Below are 23871 nucleotides of genomic sequence, written 5' to 3'. Positions count from 1 at the left end.
AAGGAAGTTTGGAAAAGGTAACATTTGGTTAAAAGAATGGTTATTCTGTCAATGTTTGTTTCAGATGTTTCTATCAGCAATTCTGGTTTTAAATCTCTGTATCACTGAACGTGTTTTCCTGAAAGATCATGAACAAAGCCTTCACATGAAGAACCTGAATTAGATACAGCATATGCATCCAAACACAGCCTAACTCTTAACTTCTGCGTGTAGATAAAGGCAAACCTAAAGAACTAGAGGTTTAGGGATGTAGTATCAAAGCAGCTTTTACCTTGCTCTTCTTTTAAACCACCTACTCCTCTATTGGAAGACAAAACTGTATTCATCACTCTGGCCTGAAGCAGCAGCAGTATCTTCCATCACTGCCTGGGCACACCTGGTCACCAGATGAAGAGCACAGGCATCATTTGGCTTTTTGCACTCATGCTGCTCAGGAAACCTGCGAAACAAAAATGGTTGAATAAGAAACCCTTAAGAAGCCACTGAAAATGACAACCCATTTATTTTCCTCACATCTGCCTTCTATCAATATTGATTTCCAGCAACCTGGCAATACAGAGAACTCGCTCCAGGTATGACGAGTAAGAACAAAAAACCTTTTTGCACACTCTGAAGAACCCATTCTCTTTCCCATCACTATCTCAGCCTAAAGAGTCTTGCACCACTGGGTTCTGTATTTTACTTGGAAAAGGTGACAAATACTGTTTTCTATAAACTCACTTTCTCCCAGGGAGCCTTCTACACTCTATCCAACACAGGCAACACTATCATCGACTTCTTAACACTTGACAGCTCCACCAGGACCCTGCGACCAACCCAGAGAGCAAATCCCCAGACGCTGCTGGAACCCGAAGGCACCATTACGAATCCAACCGCGGCCCTCGGAGGCAAAGCACCGGGAGCAACGGGAGAGGCCGAGCTAAGGGCTCACTGCGGGCAAGGAGGAGCTGTGAACCCCGCGGAACCCACCCAGGGAGGCGCCAAGGCTTCTGCACGGCAGCAGCCAGGGCGCCTTCCCCCGGCCCAGCACCCGCAGCCGCAGCCCAGCGCCTCCAGCCACTGGTTGCCCGCCCACCCGCCCGGCCTCACCTCTGCAAGCCGCGGCCGTGCAGCCGCGCCGCTCTCCGGCAGCCGGGCACTCGGGGACCGCCCGCCTCAGAGTCCCGCACACGAGGAGGCGGCAGCGGCCGCTCCCGGCCGCCGTAGCTGCAGCGCCTGCCCGCAGAGCGGAAACGGAAGCGGGGGGAGCCCTTCTGTGCGCCTGGGCGGACCTCTCTATGGTGACAGCCGCGGCCCGGGCCGTGGCCGGCGTTGGCGCCAACTCCCGCGGGCGCCCAAGGGGCGGCCTTGGCAGGGAGAGGGGCGGGCGGCAGCGGCCGCTTCCCGCAGCGCCCCCATGCGGCCGCCGGCGGCATCTCCGCCGCCTCCCGCCGCCGGGGCACAACGGGGGTACCCTCGGGGCGCTGCACCTCATGGCGGAGGAGCCCGAGGTGGAGCCGGGCAATGCCGCAGGCTTTCAACAAAATACATACATATACACATGGCTATGTCAATACAGGAAGGAATATGTCCTACACCAACAGAGCCTCTGCGTTTGTGCAGAATGCTAAGTTGATGGGACATTAGCGTCATGCAGCGCCTACAGCAATGAACGCATTATGCTTTGACGTCTAAGCAAGGGCAAAGGTCTGCTTTGGGCACTGAGGACTGAACAATCTGGGCTTTGCCTTTTCACAACAACATCATTCAGGTGATGCTGGTGATTAGAAGAGATAATGCACTTTAATCCATAAAAAGGGTGTAGAGCACAGGAACAGCAAGGCCCCGTGTGTTAATGCTGCAAAGCAGTTTTACTGCGACCGATGCCATCACCTCCCATGGATCTTCCAGACCTGGGTCCTGTGTGTTTGTGCTTCCTGTTACGGAAGGACTCCTCCACTGGGTCACCGTACGGGATGCTGCAGCTATAGAAATGCCTACAGGCAGAGGCCGCAGGTTGAGCCGTGTGGTGCTAACGCCTGTCTGCTGCTTCCAGGGAAATTCCCTTTCGATCTAAACCACGGCTGCGTTTGGAGGGGAAAGAGGGGGCCAGAGCCACCGCGACCACCCCAAGATGGCGGCGCGGGAAGGACGCCATGCTTTGACCTCCCCAAGATGGCGGCGATGCCGGTGCCGCCGCGCCCGTGTGGGGAGCGCTGCACGGGAAGCTGCGCCATAAGAGCTGGGCGAGAGCGCAGACATCTTGGGTGTCATCAGCTGCAAGCACGGGAGAAGCGCGCAAGGGAAGCCCAGAGGAACGGAAGAGAGAACACCGAGAGAGCTGCTGAGAAGTGCACCCACTGGGACAGGAAGGGGCTGAGGGAAGGAGGAGCTGTTGTAGCCCGGTACTGCCCGGGGTGCCGGTGCGAAGTTACCGAAGTTACCGTTGGAGAGCTCTCTCAGACGCGCTGTGCCGCGGAATAAAGCTCTTGGTGCGCCGGCAGCAGCAGGGCCCGGCAGCAGCTGCCACACGCCCTCCTCAAGATGGCGGCTATGTCGTTCCCGCTCTGTGTCCTCCTCAAGATGGCGCCTCCCCTCCCCGTGCCCTCCCCAAGATGGCGCCGCGCAGCGGAGCTTCCGGCGCACCTCCCGGCGTGCACCGCAGCGGCAGCGGCGGCGGCGGCGGGAGCGGCAAGATGGCGGACGTGCTGGATCTGCATGAGGCGGGGGGCGAGGATTTCGCCATGGATGAGGATGGCGACGGTGAGGGGTGGGACCGGGACCGGGACGTAGACCTGGGCCTGGACTCGGACCTAGAGCTGGACCGAGACCGGCTCTGGCTCTGGGGCCGGGAGCGGCTCGGAGGGGCGCTGCCTATTCCGGGGCCATGCTCTGGGCCTGACCCGCTCCCCTCCTGCCCGCAGAGAGCATCCACAAGCTGAAGGAGAAGGCCAAGAAGCGGAAGGGCCGAGGCTTCGGCTCGGGTGAGGATCGGTCCCTGTGGGGGTCCCTCGGTGCTTTGATGGGGTTCGGTGGCGTTTGGGGGGGCTCCATTCACTCCTTCCCTCCCCAGAGGAGGGCTCCCGGGCGCGGGTGCGTGAGGACTACGACAGCGTGGAGCAGGACGGGGATGAGCCGGGGCCGCAGCGCTGTGAGTACCGGAGCGCTGGGAATGGGACATAGCAGCGCTCCAGCTGCTATGGGGGGGGCTCCCCTTTCCACAGCTCCACTGAAGCCGGTTCCCTCCTCACCCTCAGCGGTCGAGGGCTGGATCCTCTTTGTCACCGGGGTGCACGAGGAGGCCACAGAAGAAGACATCCACGACAAGTTTGCGGAGTACGGGGAGATAAAGAACATCCACCTGAACCTGGACCGGCGGACGGGCTACCTGAAGGTAGGGCCGGGTTCTGCCAGCCCAGCTTCCCTTTGCCCTGCTGGCATCAGGCAAGGAGCCCTTCCTGCCTTCCTCCTCCCTGCTCCTTAGGGGTACACCCTGGTGGAGTACGAGACCTACAAGGAGGCGCAGGCGGCCATGGAGGGGCTGAACGGGCAGGAGCTGATGGGGCAGCCCATCAGTGTGGATTGGTGCTTCGTGCGGGGGCCCCCCAAGGGCAAGAGGAGGTGAGTGGGAAACAGCCCCGGGGAGGGGGGCTTGGAAAGGGCCTTAAAGCTCATCCCAATGGGAGAGGATCCCCCTCATCCCATCCCTGCATCCTGTGTCCAAAGCCCCTCTCCTGATGCTTTGGAGCCTCTTTAGGCTCTGAGGTATCCCTGGAGCCTTCTCCAGCCCCAGCTCCGTGTTTTCTTCCAGGGGTGGCCGCCGCCGGAGCCGGAGCCCAGACAGGAGACGCCGGTGATGACTTCTCATTCCCATGGCAAATCCAGACCAGGAGCCCCGGGAGGGGGGTTTGTACCTTGGGGACGGGAACAGAAGGAGCTGGAGGAGGTTTTCCTGGTTTCCAGGGGGACAAGGGAAGGGGGGAAGCCACCATTGGGGTTTCTGAGCCCCTCAGCCCGGTTCCACCTCCAACCACAACGTTTCTAAAGCATCTTCTTCCCCAAGGGTTCAACCCCGTGGCCTTCAGTGCCTGTTGTGGGAGCTGTAACCGGGCCCCAGCCCTGCCTCGGGGCTGGCTCCACAATAAACTCTTAATGCTAAAAAGTCACTTTTCCCCCTTAAAAGAGCACCTGGGAGCTGGTTTGTGTGCACCTCGGGTCACCTGGAGCAGCTCTGGGGTGATGCTGAGCCCTTGTGTGTGTGTCCCTGCCCCATTTGTCCCCCCTTACCCCACTGTTGGGGTCCTCTTTGCAGCCCCACCATCACATGAACCTCTCGGGCATCTTCCTGCATCTCCAGGTCCTGCTTCCCGGGTGCTGCCAGCTTGTTCCCACTTGGCACGGGATGGAGTTAAGGGAAGTGCTGAGCCTGGAATGTTGGGAAGTGAAGGAAGACTTGGAGCGGGAATGGAGGTGCTCCCAGCGGGATCCTGGTCAGGTCTCAGCTCCCAAGGGCACCCACTGGGGCTTGGGGCACAGCAGCAGGGGCTTGGGAGCCGCCAGGACCCCTCAGCATCACCCTCTTTGTGGCCTTCCTCCTCCTGTTTGCCCAGGGCTCACCCTGTGTTAGGGGGCAGAACCCCTCATGTCACCAAGGCTGCAGGGAAGGAATGGGGGTGTCCCATTGTCTGCGTGCCCAGTGAGGACTCCCTACATGGTGTCCCCTGCCCCGCAGTGCCTCATGGCTGTATCCCCAGCCCCATAGTGGTGCCCCGAGCCTCGGCCGCGTCCCCAGTCCAACCCGCTGCTGCAGCCTCTCTGCACGCACAGCACCTTCACAGCACCCTCCCTGCACCCACAGCACCCTCACTGCACCCACAGCACCTTCACTGCATCCTCCGTGCACGCACAGCACCCTCACTGCACCCTCCCTGCATCCACAGCACCCTCCTGCACCCACAGCACCTTCACTGCAGCCTCACTGCACCCACAGCACCTTCACTGCATCCTCCCTGCACGCACAGCACCCTCACTGCACCCACAGCACCTTCACTGCAGCCTCCCTCCACCCACAGCACCTTCACTGCAGCCTCCCTCCACCCACAGCACCCTCCCTGCACCCACAGCACCTTCACTGCACTCACCACACCCACAGCATTTTCACTGCAGCCTCCCTGCGCCCACAGCACCTTTACTGCACCCTCACTGCATCCACAGCACCTTCATTGCACTCACCACATCCACATCACCTTCACTGCATCCTCACTGCACCCACAGCTCCTTCACTGCACCCACAGCACCTTCACTGCAGCTTCCCGGCACGCACATCACCTTCACTGCAGCCTCATGGCACCCACAGCACCTTCACTGCATCCTCACTGCACCCTCAGCTCCTTCCCTGCATCCACAGCACCTTCACTGCAGCCTCCCTGCACCCACAGCACCTTCACTGCATTCACAGCACCTTCACTGCAGCCTCCCTGCACCCACAGCACCTTCACTGCATTCACAGCACCTTCACTGCACCTTCTTTGCACCCACAGCACCTTCACTGCATCCTCTCTGCACCCACAGCACCTTCACTGCATCCACAGCACCTTCACTGCACCTTCACTGCACCCTCACTGCAGCACTTTCACTGCATCCTCACTGCAGCACTTTCACTGCATCCTCACTGCACCCACAGCACTTTCACTGCACTCACCGCACCCACCTCACTTTCACTGCACTCACCGCACCCACAGCACCTTCACTGCACCCTCACTGCATCCACAGCACCTTCACTGCATCCTCACTGCACCCACAGCTCCTTCACTGCATCCTCCCTGCACCCACAGCACCTTCACTGCAGCCTCCCTGCACCCACAGCACCTTCACTGCAGCCTCCCTCCACCTACAGCACCTTCACTGCACCCTTACTGCATCCACAGCACCTTCACTGCACTCACCGCACCCACATCACCTTCACTGCATCCTCACTGCACCCACAGCTCCTTCACTGCACCCACAGCACCTTCACTGCAGCCTCATGGCACCTACAGCACCTTCACTGTGTCCTCACTGCACCCACAGCTCCTTCACTGCATCCACAGCACCTTCACTGCAGCCTCCCTGCACCCACAGCACCTTCACTGCATTCACAGCACCTTCACTGCACCTTCTTTGCACCCACAGCACCTTCACTGCATCCTCTCTGCACCCACAGCACCTTCACTGCATCCACAGCACCTTCACTGCACCTTCACTGCATCCTCACTGCAGCACTTTCACTGCATCCTCACTGCAGCACTTTCACTGCATCCTCACTGCAGCACTTTCACTGCATCCTCACTGCAGCACTTTCACTGCATCCTCACTGCACCCACAGCACTTTCACTGCACTCACCGCACCCACAGCACCTTCACTGCACCCTCACTGCATCCACAGCACCTTCACTGCATCCTCACTGCACCCACACCTTCACTGCATCCTCACTGCACCCACAGCACCTTCACGGCAGCCTCCCTACATCCACAGCACCTTCACTGCACCCTCACTGCATCCTCACTGCACCCACAGCTTCTTCACTGCATCCACAGCACCTTCACTGCACCCTCACTGCATCCACAGCACCTTCACTGCACCCTCACTGCAGCACTTTCACTGCATCCTCACTGCATCCACAGCACTTTCACTGCACTCACCGCACCCACAGCACCTTCACTGCACCCTCACTGCATCCACAGCACCTTCACTGCACCCTCACTGCACCCACAGCTCCTTCACTGAATCCTCACTGCACCCACAGCACCTTCACTGCATCCTCACTGCAGCACGTTCACTGCATCTTCACTGCATCCTCACTGCACCCACAGCTCCTTCACTGCATCCTCACTGCACCCACAGCACCTTCACTGCACCCACAGTACCTTCACTGCACCCTCACTGCACCCACAGCACCTTCACTGTACCCTCAGTGCACCCTCTGCACCTTCACAGCATCCTCAGCCTCTGCCCCTGCCCCCTGGGAGCCACCAGGATCCCCTGGCCCCGATGTGCCAGCACCCAGCTGTGCCACTCCTTGTGCACTGACACCCAGCTGTGCGCAGATGTTCCCCCTCCCAGCACTGACAAGGGCTGAGCTGTGCTCGGGCCTTTATTGACCAGGACACCGACAGCGTGACCCCCCCCGGCACCCAGCAGGGAGAAGGAGGGGGGGGATGAGGAGGGAGAGGGAGGAAGATGCGGGGCGGGGGAAGGAGCCGGACACGGGCTCCCCAAGGGCTTTGGGGTCGTGCAAAATTGCCCACAGCAGCAGCGCGGCCGAAGCCATCGGTAGGGTTCAGAGCGAACACGGCCCCGCCTGCCCCAGGCCGGGGGTGGGGGGCTCTAAGTGCCCGGCTCCGGGGCCGGGCTGCTCTGGAAGCCGGCCAGGAGCCGCATCTCCTCGGTCTGCATCGAGTGCCGCCGCAACAGCCTGCGCCCGGGGGGACCGCGGGGCGCGGGGGGGTGCGGCCCGGCCGGCAGCGGCGGCAGGAAACCGGCCCTGCCCGAGCCCAGCGGCTCCAGCAGCAGCGTCCCGGAGCCGCGGCGCTCCAGCAGCCCCGGGGGGCGGCGGCGGGGGCCGGGCGGGGACTCAGCGCCGGGCAGCGGCGGGGAAGCGCCCCACGGGGCCCCCTCCGCCTCGAAGCGGAGCGGTTTGAGCCACGGCGCCGCCTCCGGGGCCGTGTTGCGGCGCGGCAGCGGCTGCGGGCAGGCGGGGGGCACCCGCTCGGCCCAGGCGGCCCCCGCCATCCCCGCCGCCTCCCGGCCCTCCACGCTGTGGCGCCGCGGGCGCCCGCCCAGGCTCAGCCCCTCCAGCCCCGCCACCAGGCGCTCGGGGGGACCCCGCGTCCCCTCCGGGCCCGGCGCCGCCAGCCCCCAGGGCTCGGAGTTGAGGCGCTTCAGCGGCCGCCCGCGGGAGCGCGGGGGCTCCGCACTGGGGGTGACCGGTGCCGGCGGCGGCGGCGGGGGGAAGCAGAACACGTCCCTCTCCTCCTCCTTCTCGCTGCCCGCCGGGGACGCGGCCGCGCGCAGCTCGATGTCGGACGGGGACATGCACAGCGCCGGAGAGCGCTTCTCCTCCAGCCCCGGCGACGGCGGCGAGTTGAGGTACTGCCGCGTGGTCTTGGTGCCCGACGGGGAGGTGTCGGTGGTGATGATGATCACCTCCTTCCCCCGAGCCTTGCACGCATCCAGCAGCACCTGCAGCGTCTCCCGGTCCCCGCGGTTGATGGCGTAAACCAAAGCGGAGGCTCCGGCGTAGTCGCGGGCGCTGGGGTCGGCTCCGTGAGCCAACAGCACCGTGGCCACGGCCGGGCCGGCGCGCTCGGCACAGGCGTGCATCAGCGCCGTCATCCCCGTCTTGTCGGGGATGTTGGGGTCGGCGCCGTTCTCCAGCAGGTACCGCACCATCCGCGGCTGCTCCAGGGGGTCGGCGTAGCCGGCGCGGCAAGCGGCCATCAGCGGCGTCTGCCCCGCGGCGTTGCCCTCGTTGATGTAGGCTCCTCCTTCCAGCAAGAGCCGCGTGAGGCGGAACTTGCCCTGGGCCACGGCCCGCAGCAGCGCCGTCCCGTCCGCGGGCAGCATGGGCAGAGCGGCGGCACCGGGCGGCCGGCGCACGGGGCTGGGCATGGCGGCGCCTACGGCAGCGGCGATGGCCGGGGCTGGGGCCGGGCCGGGAGCGTCACCCGCTCACTGCAACGGGACACGGCGCGCGGTGAACACCCCCGGCCCTGCTTCAGGTTCCCCAGAAGGGGCCCGAGCCCCCCCCACAGGGCCTCTGCCCTGTCCCCCTGCCCGTGTCCCTCCAGGGTGGTGCTCATCCCCCTGCCTGTACCTCCTGCCCATATCCCCCTCCTGGAACCCTGTTTATACCCGCCATCCCCTTCTGCATCCCTGTTCATACCCCCATCCCTTCCTGCATCCCTGTCTGTACCCCCCATTCCTTCCTGCATCCCTGTCTGTATTCCCATCCCTTCCTGCATCCCCATCCCTTCCTGCATCCCTGTCTGTATCCCCATCCCTTCCTGCATCCCTGTCTGTATCCCCATCCATTCCTGCATCCTTGTCTGTAGCCCCCATCCCTTCCTGCATCCCTGTCTGTATCCCCATCCCTTCCTGCATCCCTGTCTGTAGCCCCATCCCTTCATGCATCCCTGTCTGTAGCCCCATCCCTTCATGCATCCCTGTCTGTATCCCCATCCATTCCTGCATCCCTGTCTGTATCCCCATCTGTATCCCCATCCCTTCCTGTATCCCTGTCTGTATCCCCATCCATTCCTGCATCCCTGTCTGTATCCCCATCCCTTCCTGCATCCCTGTCTGTATCCCCATCCATTCCTGCATCCCTGTCTGTAGCCCCATCCCTTCATGCATCCCTGTCTGTATCCCCATCCTCCCTGCAGCCCTGCCTGTATCCCCCATCCTTTCCTGCATCCCTGCCTGTACCCCCCCTCCCTTCTTGCATCCCTGCATGCGTTCCCATGGCGACCGCAGCTCATCCCGCTCCTCATCTCTCTGCCCAGCCAACAAAATAGGGGACACCCCCTCCCCATTTCCCTCCCCCCCCCCCCCCCCCGGCGGGTCCTCATCCACCCCCCCAGCAAGACACCAGCGGCCACCGAGCCTGAGCCTAGTGCCTGGGACTGCACCGTACCCCCTGGGGGGGGGGGACGACGACACCCCCCCTAGCCCCTCTCTCCCGCATCCCTCCATCCCTTCCTCTGTTACCATAGCGACCGGAGCTGGGTATCCCCCGGCGATGGGTCCAGGTCCCAGATGCTGCCGGGCTGATGGAGGTGTCGGGGCCATCGGCCGGTGGCTGCCATCCCGGCCCGCCGCTGGCGTAGCGCGGGGAAGGGGGGGGGGGAGGGAGGCAGCGGAGGTTATTTGGAGGCTTTCCCCCCCCCCTGCATCGCTATTTTTGGCGGCTGCTGGCGCGGGGAGGGCTGGAGCGAGATGAATCACCCGGCGGCGGCGCAGCCAGCGCCGAACCTGCTGCGCCGAGCCCTGCGTGGGGGCGAGCGAGAGGCCGCCGTGGGGCTCGGCGAGGGGGGGGGGGGCACGGGTTCTGGCGGCCATGGGGCTGGGGACCATCGGGTATTGGAGTTTCGGGGGTCATGGGGCAGTGGGGCTGGGGAGCGGGCTGTCACACCAGAGGGGTGTGGAGAACCACGGGGCTGTGCATCCATATCACAGTGGGCCATGGGGCAGTGGGGGCTATGGGGCAGTGAGGCCACAGTGCTGGGAGGCTCAGACGCCCCAGGGCAGCGGGGTGGGAAACAGGGACCTTCTGTATTCCCACCTTGGTCTTGGTCCCGGTCCCCGTCCCGGTCCCGGTCCCGGTCCCGGTCCCGGTCCCGGTCCCGGTCCCCGTCCCCGTCCCCGTCCCCGTCCCCGTCCCCGTCCCCGTCCCCATTCATTCCCGCCCCTGCCCCATTCATGCCTTCATTCTCCTCCCTTAGCCCCGCCCCTTTTCCCGCCTCCTCCCCTCTGATTGGCTTTTCCATCCGCAAATCAGCGCGGCCCTTTCGCAACGTTGCGTTGCTCCGGCGACACCGGACACACGTGGAGCGGCTGCGCATGCGCGAGGTGAGGACCGGGACCCGTACCGGGATCGGATTTGGGGGGGGGGGTTCCTCGTGTCTCCCCCCTCCCCCCCCGTCCCTTCCGACCCCGCTGCCCCCCATCCCCCCCGGGGTCCTCCCTTCAGCTCAGGGGGGGCTGCCCCATCTCCCCCCTTCAATCCCCGCCTCTTCCCCCCAGCGCCCCCCGCGCCCCCCCAGCCATGGCGGGCCGGGGCCGCGGCCGGGGCCGGGGGCAGATGACGTTCAACGTGGAGGCCGTGGGCATCGGGAAGGGGGAGGCGCTGCCCCCCCCCACGCTCCAGCCCTCCCCGCTCTTCCCGGTGAGTTCCTGGGGACGGGCACGGTCCTTGGTCCCTTGGGAGGGGCTGAGCCCGGGTGTGCTCAGTGCCCTGATCCTCCCCCAGCCCCTGGAGCACCGCGCGGCCCCACTGCCGGGGGGCGAGGAGGGCGAGTACATGTTAGCGCTGAAGCAGGAGCTGAGGGGGGCCATGAGGAACCTCCCCTACTTCGTAAAGCCGGGGGCACCCCGGAGAGGTACCGGGGGGGGGGAGGGGGGCGGAGGGTCCCAGCCTGCAGGGAGCACCCCACTGACTCCCCCCATCCTGCTCTGGGACCCCCCAGATATCGAGCGCTACTCGGACAAGTACCAGATCTCCAGCCCCGTTGACAGCGCCATTGACTGGAACCCAGGTGGGGGCACGGGGGGGTTTGGGGGGACACAACCGGTAGAGGGACCTGGGGGGGGGGGGGGGGGGAAGAGAGGGCCTGGGGGGTGAAGGGTGACAGAGGGGTGTGTTTGGGGGACAAGGGACCTGGGGGTCCCCATCCCCTTGCTCTGCCCCACAGACTGGAGGCGGCTGCCACAAGAGCTGAAGATCCGGGTGCGACGGCTACGGAAGAACCGTGAGTGTCGCCCTATGTCCCCCCCACCGTGTCCTCCCCATGTCCTCCTCCATGCCCTCCCCGTGTCCCCCTATGTCTCCCCCGTGTCCCCATCAGGCACCGCTCCCCTTTGCCCCCCCATCCCGTAGGAGCCACCATCCTCGTTCCCAAGTGCAAGCAGCGGGTGGCGCTCGACAAGGAGGAGGCCATAAAGAAGCTGGAGGTAGCAGTGGTGAATGGTGGGGAGCGGAGGGTTCCCCACACCGGGGGGGGTTTGGGGTGCCCCATAACGCTGTGGGACCCCCCCCCAGAGTCTGGAGAAGAAGGAGGAGGAGGTGACATCGGAGGAGGAAGAGGAGAAGGAAGAGGAAGAGGAAGGGAAGGAGGAGGAGGAAGAGGAGTACGATGAGGAAGAACACGAAGAGGTGAGGTGGGGCCCAGGGGGGTGGGCAGTAGAACCTCATTGGTGTGATGGCCGTGGCCATGGTGGGGTGAGGGGGTCCCAGGACTCCCGTGTTTCCCCCTGACCCTACCATGTCCCCCTTAGGAGACCGACTACATCATGTCCTACTTCGACAATGGGGAGGACTTTGGTGCTGACAGCGATGACAACATGGACGAGGCCGTCTACTGACCCCCCCCGGACACTGGGGTCCCCCCAGGACATTGGGGTGTCTTCTGTCACCCCTCCCATCACCACCACCTCCAGCCGCCAGGGGGCACTCGTGCTCCAGGGATGGCGGGGGAGGCCACACCCGGTGGTGGCAGCTCATGGGGCCCCCCTATTGCCCCCCAGCTTGGGGGGGGGGAGTCCCGATCCCCTGCAGCCTTGTCCCCAAGCTGGGGGCGGGTGGGATTGTCCCTTTGGGAAGTGGTTTTAAGGATGGGGGGGTCTCACAAACTCCCCCCCTTTTTGAAGCAGCTTTTTAATACTTGTGATTTTTTTAAACTCATTTTGGGTGGATTAAAGTAAATTTCTCTATTTCTGGCTCATCTTTGCCTGTCCCAGGTCTGGTGGGGAACACACCCCAGTATCCCCCTCTCCGTGAACCCCTATGGTTCTGAGCTCCAGCCCAGCGGGGGCAGGACCAGCCCCCCCCAGAGACCAAAAGCTGGGGAGGAAGCGGCGTTTGTGCTCCCCTTCCCAACCCCCGCATGTCTCTGGGGTCCCACACGTCCCTTGTCACCCCCCAACCCCAAAGTGGGCTCACCCAGACCCCTGCCCAGCTCATGGCAGTGAAGGGGGGGGAAGGTGGGGTGAAGGGGGGGGGGGGAAGGGGTTATTTTGGGGAGGAAAAGGTGGATTTTGTGTGGGAAAAGGGGATGGGGGGGAGGAGGATTTTGGAGGGAAAAGGAGGATTTGGGGGGGGAAAGGGGAGTTATTGTGTGGGGGTGAAAGGGATTTGGACGGGGAAAGGGGAAGTTGTTTGTGCCGACGGGGAGGACAAGGCTGGGACAAGGAGGAGCCGCTCACGTGGGGCTCATGTGCGCGCCCCCCCCCCCCCGCGGGTTCTTGTTTATGGCCCGTTCTCACTCACAAACACCCAGAGGGAAGGAACAGCTCCATAAATCCAAGGTTTGTTCCCATTCCCATCCCTCAGCCCCATCCCAACCCCATCCTGTTCCCCCCGGGACCAGCCCCATCCCCAGGAATAAAAGCAGCTGGAAAAGCCCTGGGAAGAGGGGAATCGGGGCTGGGGGGAGCTGCCCTCAATCCCATGGGAAAGGGGTTGGGGGGGGGGGCGATCAATTCCTCCCCCCCCCGTTGTCTCCTCGGGACCTCTTTGTCCCGGGACCTTTGGCCGAGTTGGAAGCAAATGGAAGTGGTTGGGAAGTGCGGCCGGAGCCAGGACAGGCCCAATGCCAGGGGCTGGGACAGGCGGGGGGGGGGACACACAATGCAAAGGGGACACCGCATTGAGGGACATTGCACTGGGGGGGACGGCACACGGGGGGAGCATCACATTGGGGGGATCACATTGGGGGATCAGATTGGGGGGGATCAGGTTGGAGGGACATCACACTGGGGGGATCACACTGGGGAACATCACATTGGGGGATCACATTGGGGAGGATCGTATTGGGAGGATCACATTGGGGGGATCACATTGGGGGATCAGATTGGGGGGGATCAGGTTGGAGGGACATCACACTGGGGGGATCACACTGGGGAACATCACATTGGGGAATCACATTGGGGGGATCGTATTGGGAGGATCACATTGGGGGGATCAGACTGGGGGGATCACACTGCGGGGACATCACATTTGGGGGGATCACACTGGGGAACATCACATTGGGGGATCACATTGAAGGGATCAGATTGGGGGGACATCACATTGGGGGGATCACACTGGGGAACATCACATTGGGGGATCACATTGGGGAGGATCGTATTGGGAGGATCACATTGGGGGGATCACATTGGGGGATCAGATTGGGGGGGATCAGGTTGGAGGGACATCACACTGGGGGGATCACACTGGGGAACATCACATTGGGGAATCACATTGGGGGGATCGTATTGGGAGGATCACATTGGGGGGATCAGACTGGGGGGATCACACTGCGGGGACATCACATTTGGGGGGATCACACTGGGGAACATCACATTGGGGGATCACATTGAAGGGATCAGATTGGGGGGACATCACATTGGGGGGATCACATTGGGGGGATCACACTGGGGAACATCACATTGGGGGGATCATATTGGGGGGATCATATTGGGGGGACATCACACTGGGGGGATCACATTGGGGGGATCATATTGGGGGACATCACACTGGGGGATCAGATTGGGGGGGATCAGGTTGGGGGGACATCACATTGGGGAACATCACATTGGGGACATCACATTGGGGGGATCAGGTTGGGGGGACATCACATTGGGGGGATCACACTGGGGAACATCACATTGGGGGGATCATATTGGGGGGACATCACATTGGGGGGATCACACTGGGGAACATCACATTGGGGACATCACATTGGGGACATCACATTGGGGACATCACATTGGGGGACATCACATTGGGGAGGATCAGATTCAGGGGACATCACATTGGGGGATCACATCGGGAGGATCACATTGGGGGGGATCAGATTAGGGGGACATCACATTGGGGGGATCACACTGGGGACATCACATTGGGGGATCACATTGGGGGGAATCAGATTAGGGGGACATCACATTGGGGGGATGTCACATTTTGGGGAATCACACTGGGGGGACATCACATTGGAGGGATCACATTGGGGACATCATATTGGGGATATCACATTGGGGGGGATCACATTCGGGGGATCACATTGGGGGGGATCACATTCGGGGGATCACATTGGGGGGGATCACATTGGGGGGGATCACATTCGGGGGATCACATTGGGGGGGATCACATTGGGGGGGATCACATTGGGGGGATCACATTCGGGGGATCACATTGGGGGGGATCACATTGGGGGGATCACATTCGGGGGATCACATTGGGGGGATCACATTCGGGGGATCACATTGGGGGGGATCACATTGGGGGGGATCACATTCGGGGGATCACATTGGGGACATCATATTGGGGATATCACATTCGGGGGATCACATTCGGGGGATCACATTGGGGGGGATCACATTGGGGGGATCACATTCGGGGGATCACATTGGGGGGGATCACATTCGGGGGATCACATTGGGGACATCATATTGGGGATATCACATTCGGGGGATCACATTCGGGGGATCACATTGGGGGGGATCACATTCGGGGGATCACATTGGGGACATCACACTGGGGGTGACACCTTCCTGGGGGGTGCAGGTCCGTGTCGGGGTCCCGGTGGCCGTGGCCCCCTCGTGCCGCCACCACCCCTGGGCCCGGCTCTTCCTGCCCATACTTGGCCTGGAGCAGGAGCAACCTTTCACCCACTTGGAGCTGAGCCCGGGAGCGCGGGGGGGGCACGGCCGTGGCACGGGCAGAGCCGGAGGAACGGGAGCCGTGGTCCTGGAGTGATGGAGCCGTGGTCCTGGGGAGGGAAACTGAGGCACAGAGGGAGCTGGAGCGATGGGTGCTGAGCTTCCGGAGCAGTGAATGGGTGCTGAGCCCCTGGGGAGGGAAACTGAGGCACAGAGAGAGCTGGAGCGATGGGTGCTGAGCTTCCAGAGCAGTGAATGGGTGCTGAGCCCCTGGGGAGGGAAACTGAGGCAGGAAGGGAGCTGGAGCGATGGGTGCTGAGCTTCCAGAGCAGTGAATGGGTGCTGAGCCCCTGGGGAGGGAAACTGAGGCACAGAGAGAGCTGGAGCGATGGGTGCTGAGCTTCCAGAGCAGTGAATGGGTGCTGAGCCCCTGGGGAGGGAAACTGAGGCAGGAAGGGAGCTGGAGCGATGGGTGCTGAGCTTCCAGAGCAGTGAATGGGTGCTGAGCCCCTGGGGAGGGAAACTGAGGCACAGAGAGAGCTGGAGCGATGGGTGCTGAGCTTCCAGAGCAGTGAATGGGTGCTGAGCCCCTGGGGAGGGAAACTGAGGCAGGAAGGGAGCTGGAGCGATGGGTGCTGAGCTTCCGGAGCAGTGAATGGGTGCTGAGCCCCTGGGGAGGGAAACTGAGGAACAGAGGGAGCTGGAGCGATGGGTGCTGAGCTTCCAGAGCAGTGAATGGGTGCTGAGCCCCTGGGGAGGGAAACTGAGGAACAGAAAGAGCTGGAGCGATGGGTGCTGAGCTTCCGGAGCAGTGAATGGGTGCTGAGCCCCTGGGGAGGGAAACTGAGGCAGGAAGGGAGCTGGAGCGATGGGTGCTGAGCTTCCGGAGCAGTGAATGGGTGCTGAGCCCCTGGGGAGGGAAACTGAGGCAGGAAGGGAGCTGGAGCGATGGGTGCTGAGCTTCCAGAGCAGTGAATGGGTGCTGAGCCCCTGGGGAGGGAAACTGAGGAACAGAAAGAGCTGGAGTGAGGGGTGCTGAGCCCCTGACGGGAGCTGGAGCGATGGGTGCTGAGCTTCCGGAGCAGTGAATGGGTGCTGAGCCCCTGGGGAGGGAAACTGAGGCAGGAAGGGAGCTGGAGCGATGGGTGCTGAGCTTCCAGAGCAGTGAATGGGTGCTGAGCCCCTGGGGAGGGAAACTGAGGCACAGAGAGAGCTGGAGCGATGGGTGCTGAGCTTCCAGAGCAGTGAATGGGTGCTGAGCCCCTGGGGAGGGAAACTGAGGCAGGAAGGGAGCTGGAGCGAGGGTGCTGAGCTTCCGGAGCAGTGTATGGGTGCTGAGCCCCTGGGGAGGGAAACTGAGGAACTTAGGGAGCTGGAGCGATGGGTGCTGAGCTTCCAGAGCAGTGAATGGGTGCTGAGCCCCTGGGGAGGGAAACTGAGGCACAGAGAGAGCTGGAGCGATGGGTGCTGAGCTTCCAGAGCAGTGAATGGGTGCTGAGCCCCTGGGGAGGGAAACTGAGGAACAGAGGGAGCTGGAGCGATGGGTGCTGAGCTTCCAGAGCAGTGAATGGGTGCTGAGCCCCTGGGGAGGGAAACTGAGGAACAGAAAGAGCTGGAGCGATGGGTGCTGAGCTTCCGGAGCAGTGAATGGGTGCTGAGCCCCTGGGGAGGGAAACTGAGGAACAGAGGGAGCTGGAGCGATGGGTGCTGAGCTTCCAGAGCAGTGAATGGGTGCTGAGCCCCTGGGGAGGGAAACTGAGGAACAGAAAGAGCTGGAGTGAGGGGTGCTGAGCCCCTGGGGAGGGAAACTGAGGCAGGAAGGGAGCTGGAGCGATGGGTGCTGAGCTTCCGGAGCAGTGAATGGGTGCTGAGCCCCTGGGGAGGGAAACTGAGGCAGGAAGGGAGCTGGAGCGATGGGTGCTGAGCTTCCAGAGCAGTGAATGGGTGCTGAGCCCCTGGGGAGGGAAACTGAGGCACAGAGAGAGCTGGAGCGATGGGTGCTGAGCTTCCAGAGCAGTGAATGGGTGCTGAGCCCCTGGGGAGGGAAACTGAGGCAGGAAGGGAGCTGGAGCGATGGGTGCTGAGCTTCCGGAGCAGTGAATGGGTGCTGAGCCCCTGGGGAGGGAAACTGAGGAACAGAGGGAGCTGGAGCGATGGGTGCTGAGCTTCCAGAGCAGTGAATGGGTGCTGAGCCCCTGGGGAGGGAAACTGAGGCACAGAGAGAGCTGGAGCGATGGGTGCTGAGCTTCCAGAGCAGTGAATGGGTGCTGAGCCCTGGGGAGGGAAACTGAGGAACAGAGGGAGCTGGAGCGATGGGTGCTGAGCTTCCAGAGCAGTGAATGGGTGCTGAGCCCCTGGGGAGGGAAACTGAGGAACAGAAAGAGCTGGAGCGATGGGTGCTGAGCTTCCGGAGCAGTGAATGGGTGCTGAGCCCCTGGGGAGGGAAACTGAGGCAGGAAGGGAGCTGGAGCGATGGGTGCTGTACTCCTGGGGAGGGAAACTGAGGCAGGAAGGGAGCTGGAGCGATGGGTGCTGAGCTTCCAGAGCAGTGAATGGGTGCTGAGCCCCTGGGGAGGGAAACTGAGGCAGGAAGGGAGCTGGAGCGATGGGTGCTGAGCTTCCAGAGCAGTGAATGGGTGCTGAGCCCCTGGGGAGGGAAACTGAGGAACAGAGAGAGCTGGAGCGATGGGTGCTGAGCTTCCGGAGCAGTGAATGGGTGCTGAGCCCCTGGGGAGGGAAACTGAGGCACAGAGAGAGCTGGAGCGATGGGTGCTGAGCTTCCAGAGCAGTGAATGGGTGCTGAGCCCCTGGGGAGGGAAACTGAGGCAGGAAGGGAGCTGGAGCCATGTGAGCCACGCCATGGAGCGATGGGAGCCATGGCCCCAGGAAGGGAAACTGAGGCACAGAGAGAGCTGGAGCAGTGGCTGCCATGGCCCTGAAGCAGTGGGAGACACGGTCTTGGAACAATGGGTGCTATGATCTCAGGGAGGGAAACTGAGGCATGAATGAAGGCAATGGGTGCCATGGTCTTGCAACAATGGCTGCCATGACCCCAGGAAGGGAAACTGAGACAAGAAGGAGCTGGAACAATGGGTGCTGTGCCCCTGGGGAGGGAAACTGAGGCACACAAGGAGAAAGAGCAATGGGTGTCATGGTCTTGGATCAAGGGGTGCCATGACCCCAGGGAAGAAAACTGAGGCACGGAGGGATCTAGAGCCTTGGGAGCCATGGCCCTGGAGCAATGGGTACCATGACCCCGGGAAGGGAAACTGAGGCACAAAGGGAGCTAGAGCAATGGGTGCTGTGGTTCCAGAGCAATGGGTGCTGTGCCCCTGGAAAGGGAAACTGAGGCACACAAGGAGACAGACCAATGGGTGCCATGGTCTTGGAGCAATGCGTGCCATGACCCCACGGAAGGAAACTGAGGCACGGAAGGAGCTGGAGCAATTGGTGTTACGGCACTGGAGTAATGGATACCAGGACCCCAGGGAGGGAAACTGAGGCACGAAGGGAGCTGGAGCAATGGGTGCTGTGCCCCTGGGGAGGGAAACTGAGGCACACAAGGAGACAGAGCAACGGGTGCCATGGTCTTGGAGCAATGGGCACCACGACACCAGGGAGGGAAACTGAGGCCCGGATGGAGCCGTGGGGATGTGCTCGTGTGCTCGGGCTGGCACGGCAGAGATAAGAGCTCACGGAGCCCTGCAGGGAGATAAGTGCTGGGGAAACTGAGGCCCGGTGGGAGCCGGCGCCGTGGAGCTGGGCCCGGGGCAGGCTCCAAGTGGGGCAGGGGTGAGGAGCGGAGCCAAGGTCGAGGCTGTTTTTCCTCTCCCGGTCCCGTTCCTCGAACCAGCGTCAACTTTCACCCACATCCCCCGGAAAACAGCGCGGGGGGAGCGGGAGCTGCGGATCCTGGGGTGAGAAAACCGCTCCTTTGAGGGGCATCGGGATAACCCCCCCACCCCACAACCGCTGCCTCCAGCTCTGGGGTGACAGAGGAGGCCCCAGAGCTGCTGCGAGGGCTGGAGCAGCTCTGCCATGGAGCCAGGCTGAGAGAGCTGGGCTGGGGCAGCCTGGAGAAGAGAAGGCTCCTGAAGGGGAGACCTGAGAGCAGCTCCAGTGCCTGAAGGGGCTGCAGGAAAGCTGGAGAGGGGCTTGGGACAAGGGATGTAGGGACAGGCCAAGGGGAATGGCTTGAACCTGCCAGAGGGGAGACTGAGATGAGCTCTCAGGCAGAAGCTCTTCCCTGTGAGGGTGCTGAGGCGCTGGCACAGGGTGCCCAGAGAAGCTGTGGCTGCCCCATCCCTGGCAGTGCTCAAGGCCAGGTTGGACACAGGGGTTGGAGCATCCTGCTCCGGTGGAAGGGGTCCCTGCCCGTGGCTGCAGATGAGCTGTAAAGGGCCATTCCCACCCCACCCATTCCATGACTCCAGAGCCTGACAATCGCATTGGATCTTTATTACAAACGTCACCCCACGGGGGCACACGGTGTCAGTGGTACAAAAGAGCCCCTTCCCCCCCCTCCCACCCCAACTAACTACAAAACAAGTACAAAAAGAACTTGCTGCCATATGGCCAACACTGGAGGCATTCCAGATTCCAGAGCTCTTCCTTTCCCAGGGAAGAGCCGATGGAGTTTGGTTCCAGCACTCGGGAACAACTCGGCCTCCACAGGAGGCCTCCCTCCATCGTGGCCTCTCTATTGTGGCAGCAGCAACAACGCTCAAGACCAACAACCAACTATGCTCATGGCACATCCCGGCACAGCACCGAGGTCCCTGAGGATGGTGGATCAAATTGGATCAGAGGCAGCGCTATATCCCTATGGACAGCGTCCCTGGCTTGGTTTTGCTTTGGAATCAAGTCTCTTTGGGTTGGATCTGCCTCTTCTCCCCCCTGGCTCTGCAACCTCCACCTCGAGGCTCCCCCATTTCCAGGGAAGCACCTCAGGGGTTTGGGACTGGTTTTTCCGCAGGATTCCGGCAGCAAGGCGAGGTCCCGAGGGAACACCCAGGCTCGGAAGGACGCTGCAGCACCTCCTCCATGCCCACTGCCCGGGGCAGGGCCCTGGGACCGCGTGGCGGCCAGCGGCAGTCCGGAAAAAGCAGGAAGAGTCACTCTCACCTCACTGCACATTGTTGTTGGCGATGCAGGGATCCACCTAAGGGAGGAAAGGGAGCAGGCTCTGTAGATCCCAAGGGATCTATTTCATCCCAATGGGAAACACCATCCCATTGTCTTCACCCCGCTCACCTCCGTATAGGTGGGTGGTGGCATGAACTTGAACTCGGGTGCGTACATGAAGATGGGGCTGTCGAAGCTGTCGGTGTCATCCAGCAGCGGTGTGGTGGGACTCTCCAGGCGATGGTCCTCAGGGACAATGTCCAGGTAGCACGGAGGTGCTGCAGGGATGGAGGGAGCCATGAGCTCACTGCTGCACCCCCAGCACCCCTGAGCCCCCCAACCCCGAGCTGTGGGGTTCAGCACTCACCTTCAGGAGCATCGGGAAGGTTCAGGTTCACCCAGCTCATCTCGGAGCTGGCCTGACTGGCCATGCTGGAGCTGCGGCTGCCAATGCCCGAGCGGCTGCCGATGACCAGGGGCAGCTCCAGGATGATCTTCTTGGAGCCCGGGACGCTTACGTAGATCTGTGAGGGTGAGACCAGGAGATGTAAGGGATGTTGGGCTCCAACAACAAGCAGGCTTCACCCCCAAAACAAGCAGGGTCCCGCGGTGCTCACCTGCAGGAAGTACTCCACACGCAGGATGTTGCAGCCCAAGATGGAAGGTTTGAGCTTTTTCACTCTGATAGTTTTGCCTCGCCAGGACTCGGACATGCCCGAGATGATGTGGTTGCCCCGGACACAGGAGAGCTTCTGGGTGAAGACCTTGGTCTGTCCGTTGGCCAGGTAGGTGTGCTTGGCTATGATGGCTGCCTTGGGCACCACGATGCGCGAGCATGTGTTCTCGAAGTCGGCGTTGATGCAGATGTCATCGCCTGGGGAAGGAACCACATTGGGTGTTAAGACTGGAGCCTTTTCCTTGCGGGATGTCCACTTTCAGTATCTCCTCCACCCAGCTCTGCTTGTTCCCCTGCTGCAAGAGGCTCTTACCATCACAAAACCCCTTCCTGTCGATCTGAGCACTGACAGACACACGCCCATCGGGGATGAACATGCACGACACCTTCTTCTCCTTCTTGGCAGCAACTGGAGACTGTGGAGGAGAGAGATCATTACCCAGGTGGAACCCATCCGCCATTCCCATCCTGCTCCTCTGGGTTTTCCAAGCAAAGCTTCCAATTCCCCATGAGGTTTGAGTGTCTCGCAGTGAAACAAGTGCTTCCCTTTATCCACCCTGGTGTACATTGCTAGTAGCAACGAAAGCTTCTTAAGAACTAAGTATTTAATCTCCACTCAGCAACAAAGCCCATTAGAGGAGCCTTAATGCTAGAGGTCGGAGCGACCCTGCCCGAAGGCTCCTCTCCCTGGGATGCCTGGAGACAGCCAGCACTTACCAGAAGCTCTGGGGTGTTCACATCGACTGGGTCCATCACTTCGAAGCGCTTCTTGATCTCTTGAGTGGGATAGGATGGGCGCTCCAGGAAAGCCTTGACCCAATAATCCACACAGCCATACTTCCCCTTGAAGGTGGTGCCCAGGGGACTGTGGAAAGAGAGGCTTGTCAGGCACAGCTAAGGCAACAGGAAGCTTCTTCTCCATCCCCATCCCATTTTAGAAGCAGGGTTCCATCAAAGACTTACCCCTGGGGAAGCTCGAATCCAAACTTGTACTCATATTTGTTGCCAGGTCTCAGGATCACGGAGCCATCCCCATCTGGGAAAGAAAAGGGGAAGAGAAGTGTGAGAAGGACCAGTTTCATTCCTCAGTGCTCCCCTCAGCTCTGCTCACACAGGGGAGGAGCAAGGGAAGCTGTTGGCCAAGAGCTGCCTCCACCTGCCCCCAGGACAGCCCTGTCTCCTCACTGCTTACAACATCCCTGCCCAAGGCTGGGACACCACTTCCCTATGGGCTGCAGCCAACACCCTGTTCCCACTGCTCTCTATTGCCAAGACTTCACGTCACCCCCGTTATCTCGTGGGACACTTGGTCACGTCCCTCGCTCGTGCCTTCCCAATGGGAGCACTGCAGAAGGAGCTCTCCATGCCCAGAGGAAGAGACTCTGGCCCTTGGGTGAGGCTCCCCAGCCGAGGCCAACTCTGCGCCTGTTCCCTGAGCCCCACAACACTCAGTGGTTTCTCTACGCTTTAGTTTTAGCCCCCAGCTTTCCAACTTTGAGCCTGTCTTAGCCAAGCCCTTTTGTTGCACAAGTTTCAATGAACATCCTTATTCCTCTTAGGACTGCACCACCATCCAACCCCACTCAGCCTGCCCAGCACAACTCACCCATGACTGCTCAACCTCCCAACCAGGAAAAACCCCTTCCAGCCCTTCCCTCCCCACCTCCCAGCCCCATCTCCTCACCAGTGGGCTGCTCCTCCAGGCTCAGGACATCCTCGAAGCGCAAGTACTCCATCTCCTGCCTGCACTGCTGGGGCCCTTTGGTCCAGTTCACTTTGGCCACCCCGCAGGCCAGCACCTTGACGGCGTTGACGCGAGTGACCTCGGCCACCTCCACCAGTATCCGTCCCACCACCTTCTCTCCGCTGCAGTAGATCTTCTCCGGCTCACTGAAGGTCATCACGAAGGTCTTCACCTTCTTGAACATCACCATGGCTGAGCGGAGCTGCTTTCGCCTCTTGAGGAGGAAAAGAGCCCGGAAACCGGTTGCTTTCGGTCGCGACGGGGTCTCGAACCCTCGGCTCCGCCGTCCGCGAGCTCGCACGAGGCGCGCTCCCTCCGCTGCTCCAGGGCGCTCTGAGCGCGGCCCCCGCCCGCCGCGGCCCTTTTATAGCCTCAGCCGCGCGGCCCCGCCTCCGCCCGCGCCTGTGGATGCCAGCGGCGCCACAGCGAGGGCGCGTGGACAGGCGTGCTGCCCGCGTGATCAGCGCCGCCAGCGCCCCCCTGGTGTTCCCACCTTCCGCCTTGGTCTCCCCTCAGCCCGGGGTGTGCCCCGCCCCCCCCCATTATTTGGGGTTAAAAAAGGCGGATTTGGGGTTGGGGACCAAAACCTCGCCTTGGAGAGGCCTCTCCCCATCCACGGTGCTGTATAAAACACGGTGGGGTGGATGTATTGCTCCTCAAGAAGGAGAAAAAGAGGTGGCGAACACCACACCCCATGGTCAGCGCAGCCCCCTCCCTGTTTTCCAGCTGGGAAGTGGGGGGCAGGACAGTGCATTGTCCCCGGAGGAGCCTTTCAACACCAAGAAACCCTCCAGTGTGCTTTCCCAGCTCATTTCCCTGCACAGTTATCCCTCCGGGGCAAGGGCGGGCTCTTTTGCCCCTTGGTTTTCCAAGCCATTAATCCTTTAACAGCTCAGGAAATGGGAAAACAGTGGGCGTTTGGGAGCAAGAATGGAAAACGCGGGTTCCCGA

The 23871-nt window shown here is 61.8% G+C and overlaps 4 protein-coding genes across 5 annotated transcripts; 2 read left to right on the top strand and 2 right to left on the bottom strand.

Annotated features, from left to right (window-relative positions):
• Positions 1–2608: 2608 nt before the first annotated feature.
• Positions 2609–4141, top strand: RBM8A (RNA binding motif protein 8A). The gene is made up of 6 exons (XM_057397260.1): positions 2609–2742; positions 2904–2963; positions 3053–3130; positions 3237–3373; positions 3464–3600; positions 3791–4141. The coding sequence occupies exons 1-6, from the start codon at positions 2676–2678 to the stop codon at positions 3834–3836; spliced, it is 525 nt and encodes a 174-aa protein (XP_057253243.1). The 5' UTR covers positions 2609–2675; the 3' UTR covers positions 3837–4141.
• A 3024-nt stretch (positions 4142–7165) lies between these two features.
• ANKRD34A (ankyrin repeat domain 34A) lies at positions 7166–10049 on the bottom strand. Its single transcript, XM_057397259.1, has 2 exons — positions 9728–10049; positions 7166–8692 (listed from the first exon to the last, which is right to left on the bottom strand). The coding sequence occupies exon 2, from the start codon at positions 8627–8629 to the stop codon at positions 7346–7348; it is 1284 nt and encodes a 427-aa protein (XP_057253242.1). The 5' UTR covers positions 8630–8692; positions 9728–10049; the 3' UTR covers positions 7166–7345.
• Positions 10050–10450: 401 nt separating this feature from the next.
• Positions 10451–12102, top strand: POLR3GL (RNA polymerase III subunit GL). 2 transcript variants are annotated; one of them, XM_057397258.1, is made up of 8 exons: positions 10451–10588; positions 10763–10904; positions 10989–11118; positions 11206–11274; positions 11431–11487; positions 11616–11689; positions 11778–11891; positions 12014–12102. In XM_057397258.1, the coding sequence occupies exons 2-8, from the start codon at positions 10785–10787 to the stop codon at positions 12098–12100; spliced, it is 651 nt and encodes a 216-aa protein (XP_057253241.1). In that variant the 5' UTR covers positions 10451–10588; positions 10763–10784; the 3' UTR covers positions 12101–12102. The 2 variants fall into 2 exon arrangements, with proteins under 2 accessions (XP_057253241.1, XP_057253240.1); XM_057397257.1 differs by lacking the exon at positions 10451–10588 and having other exon boundaries at positions 10692–10904.
• Positions 12103–20358: 8256 nt separating this feature from the next.
• Positions 20359–23158, bottom strand: TXNIP (thioredoxin interacting protein). The gene is made up of 8 exons (XM_057397265.1): positions 22861–23158; positions 22140–22212; positions 21894–22041; positions 21490–21592; positions 21118–21374; positions 20868–21024; positions 20630–20778; positions 20359–20537 (listed from the first exon to the last, which is right to left on the bottom strand). Exons 1-8 carry the CDS (start codon positions 23108–23110, stop codon positions 20502–20504), a joined length of 1173 nt encoding a protein of 390 aa, XP_057253248.1. The 5' UTR covers positions 23111–23158; the 3' UTR covers positions 20359–20501.
• Between the last annotated feature and the right edge of the window lie 713 nt (positions 23159–23871).

Source organism: Pezoporus wallicus, unplaced genomic scaffold (assembly GCF_028554395.1).
Source record: "Pezoporus wallicus isolate ANWC-B61680 ecotype Strahan unplaced genomic scaffold, APGP_CSIRO_Pwel_v1 contig_13696, whole genome shotgun sequence".
In the NCBI taxonomy this organism is placed as follows: Eukaryota; Metazoa; Chordata; class Aves; order Psittaciformes; family Psittacidae; genus Pezoporus; species Pezoporus wallicus.
Note: the sequence above shows the minus strand (reverse complement) of the source record. Positions and strands in the feature narration are given on the sequence as shown.

Bases quoted from the DNA above. Each gene is read 5' to 3' on its own strand.
- RBM8A (XM_057397260.1), top strand. From the start codon at position 2,676: ATGGCGGACGTGCTGGATCTGCATGAGGCGGGGGGCGAGGATTTCGCC. The intron at 3,131-3,236 runs GTGAGTACCGGA...CCTCACCCTCAG, and splicing joins TGAGCCGGGGCCGCAGCGCT to CGGTCGAGGGCTGGATCCTC. The intron at 3,601-3,790 runs GTGAGTGGGAAA...GTTTTCTTCCAG, and splicing joins CCCCCCAAGGGCAAGAGGAG to GGGTGGCCGCCGCCGGAGCC.
- ANKRD34A (XM_057397259.1), bottom strand. From the start codon at position 8,629: ATGCCCAGCCCCGTGCGCCGGCCGCCCGGTGCCGCCGCTCTGCCCATG.
- POLR3GL (XM_057397258.1), top strand. From the start codon at position 10,785: ATGGCGGGCCGGGGCCGCGGCCGGGGCCGGGGGCAGATGACGTTCAAC. The intron at 11,275-11,430 runs GTGGGGGCACGG...TCTGCCCCACAG, and splicing joins CGCCATTGACTGGAACCCAG to ACTGGAGGCGGCTGCCACAA. The intron at 11,690-11,777 runs GTAGCAGTGGTG...ACCCCCCCCCAG, and splicing joins AGGCCATAAAGAAGCTGGAG to AGTCTGGAGAAGAAGGAGGA.
- TXNIP (XM_057397265.1), bottom strand. From the start codon at position 23,110: ATGGTGATGTTCAAGAAGGTGAAGACCTTCGTGATGACCTTCAGTGAG. The intron at 22,042-22,139 runs GTAAGTCTTTGA...CTCTTTCCACAG, and splicing joins GGATTCGAGCTTCCCCAGGG to TCCCCTGGGCACCACCTTCA. The intron at 21,593-21,893 runs GTAAGTGCTGGC...TCTCCTCCACAG, and splicing joins TGAACACCCCAGAGCTTCTG to TCTCCAGTTGCTGCCAAGAA.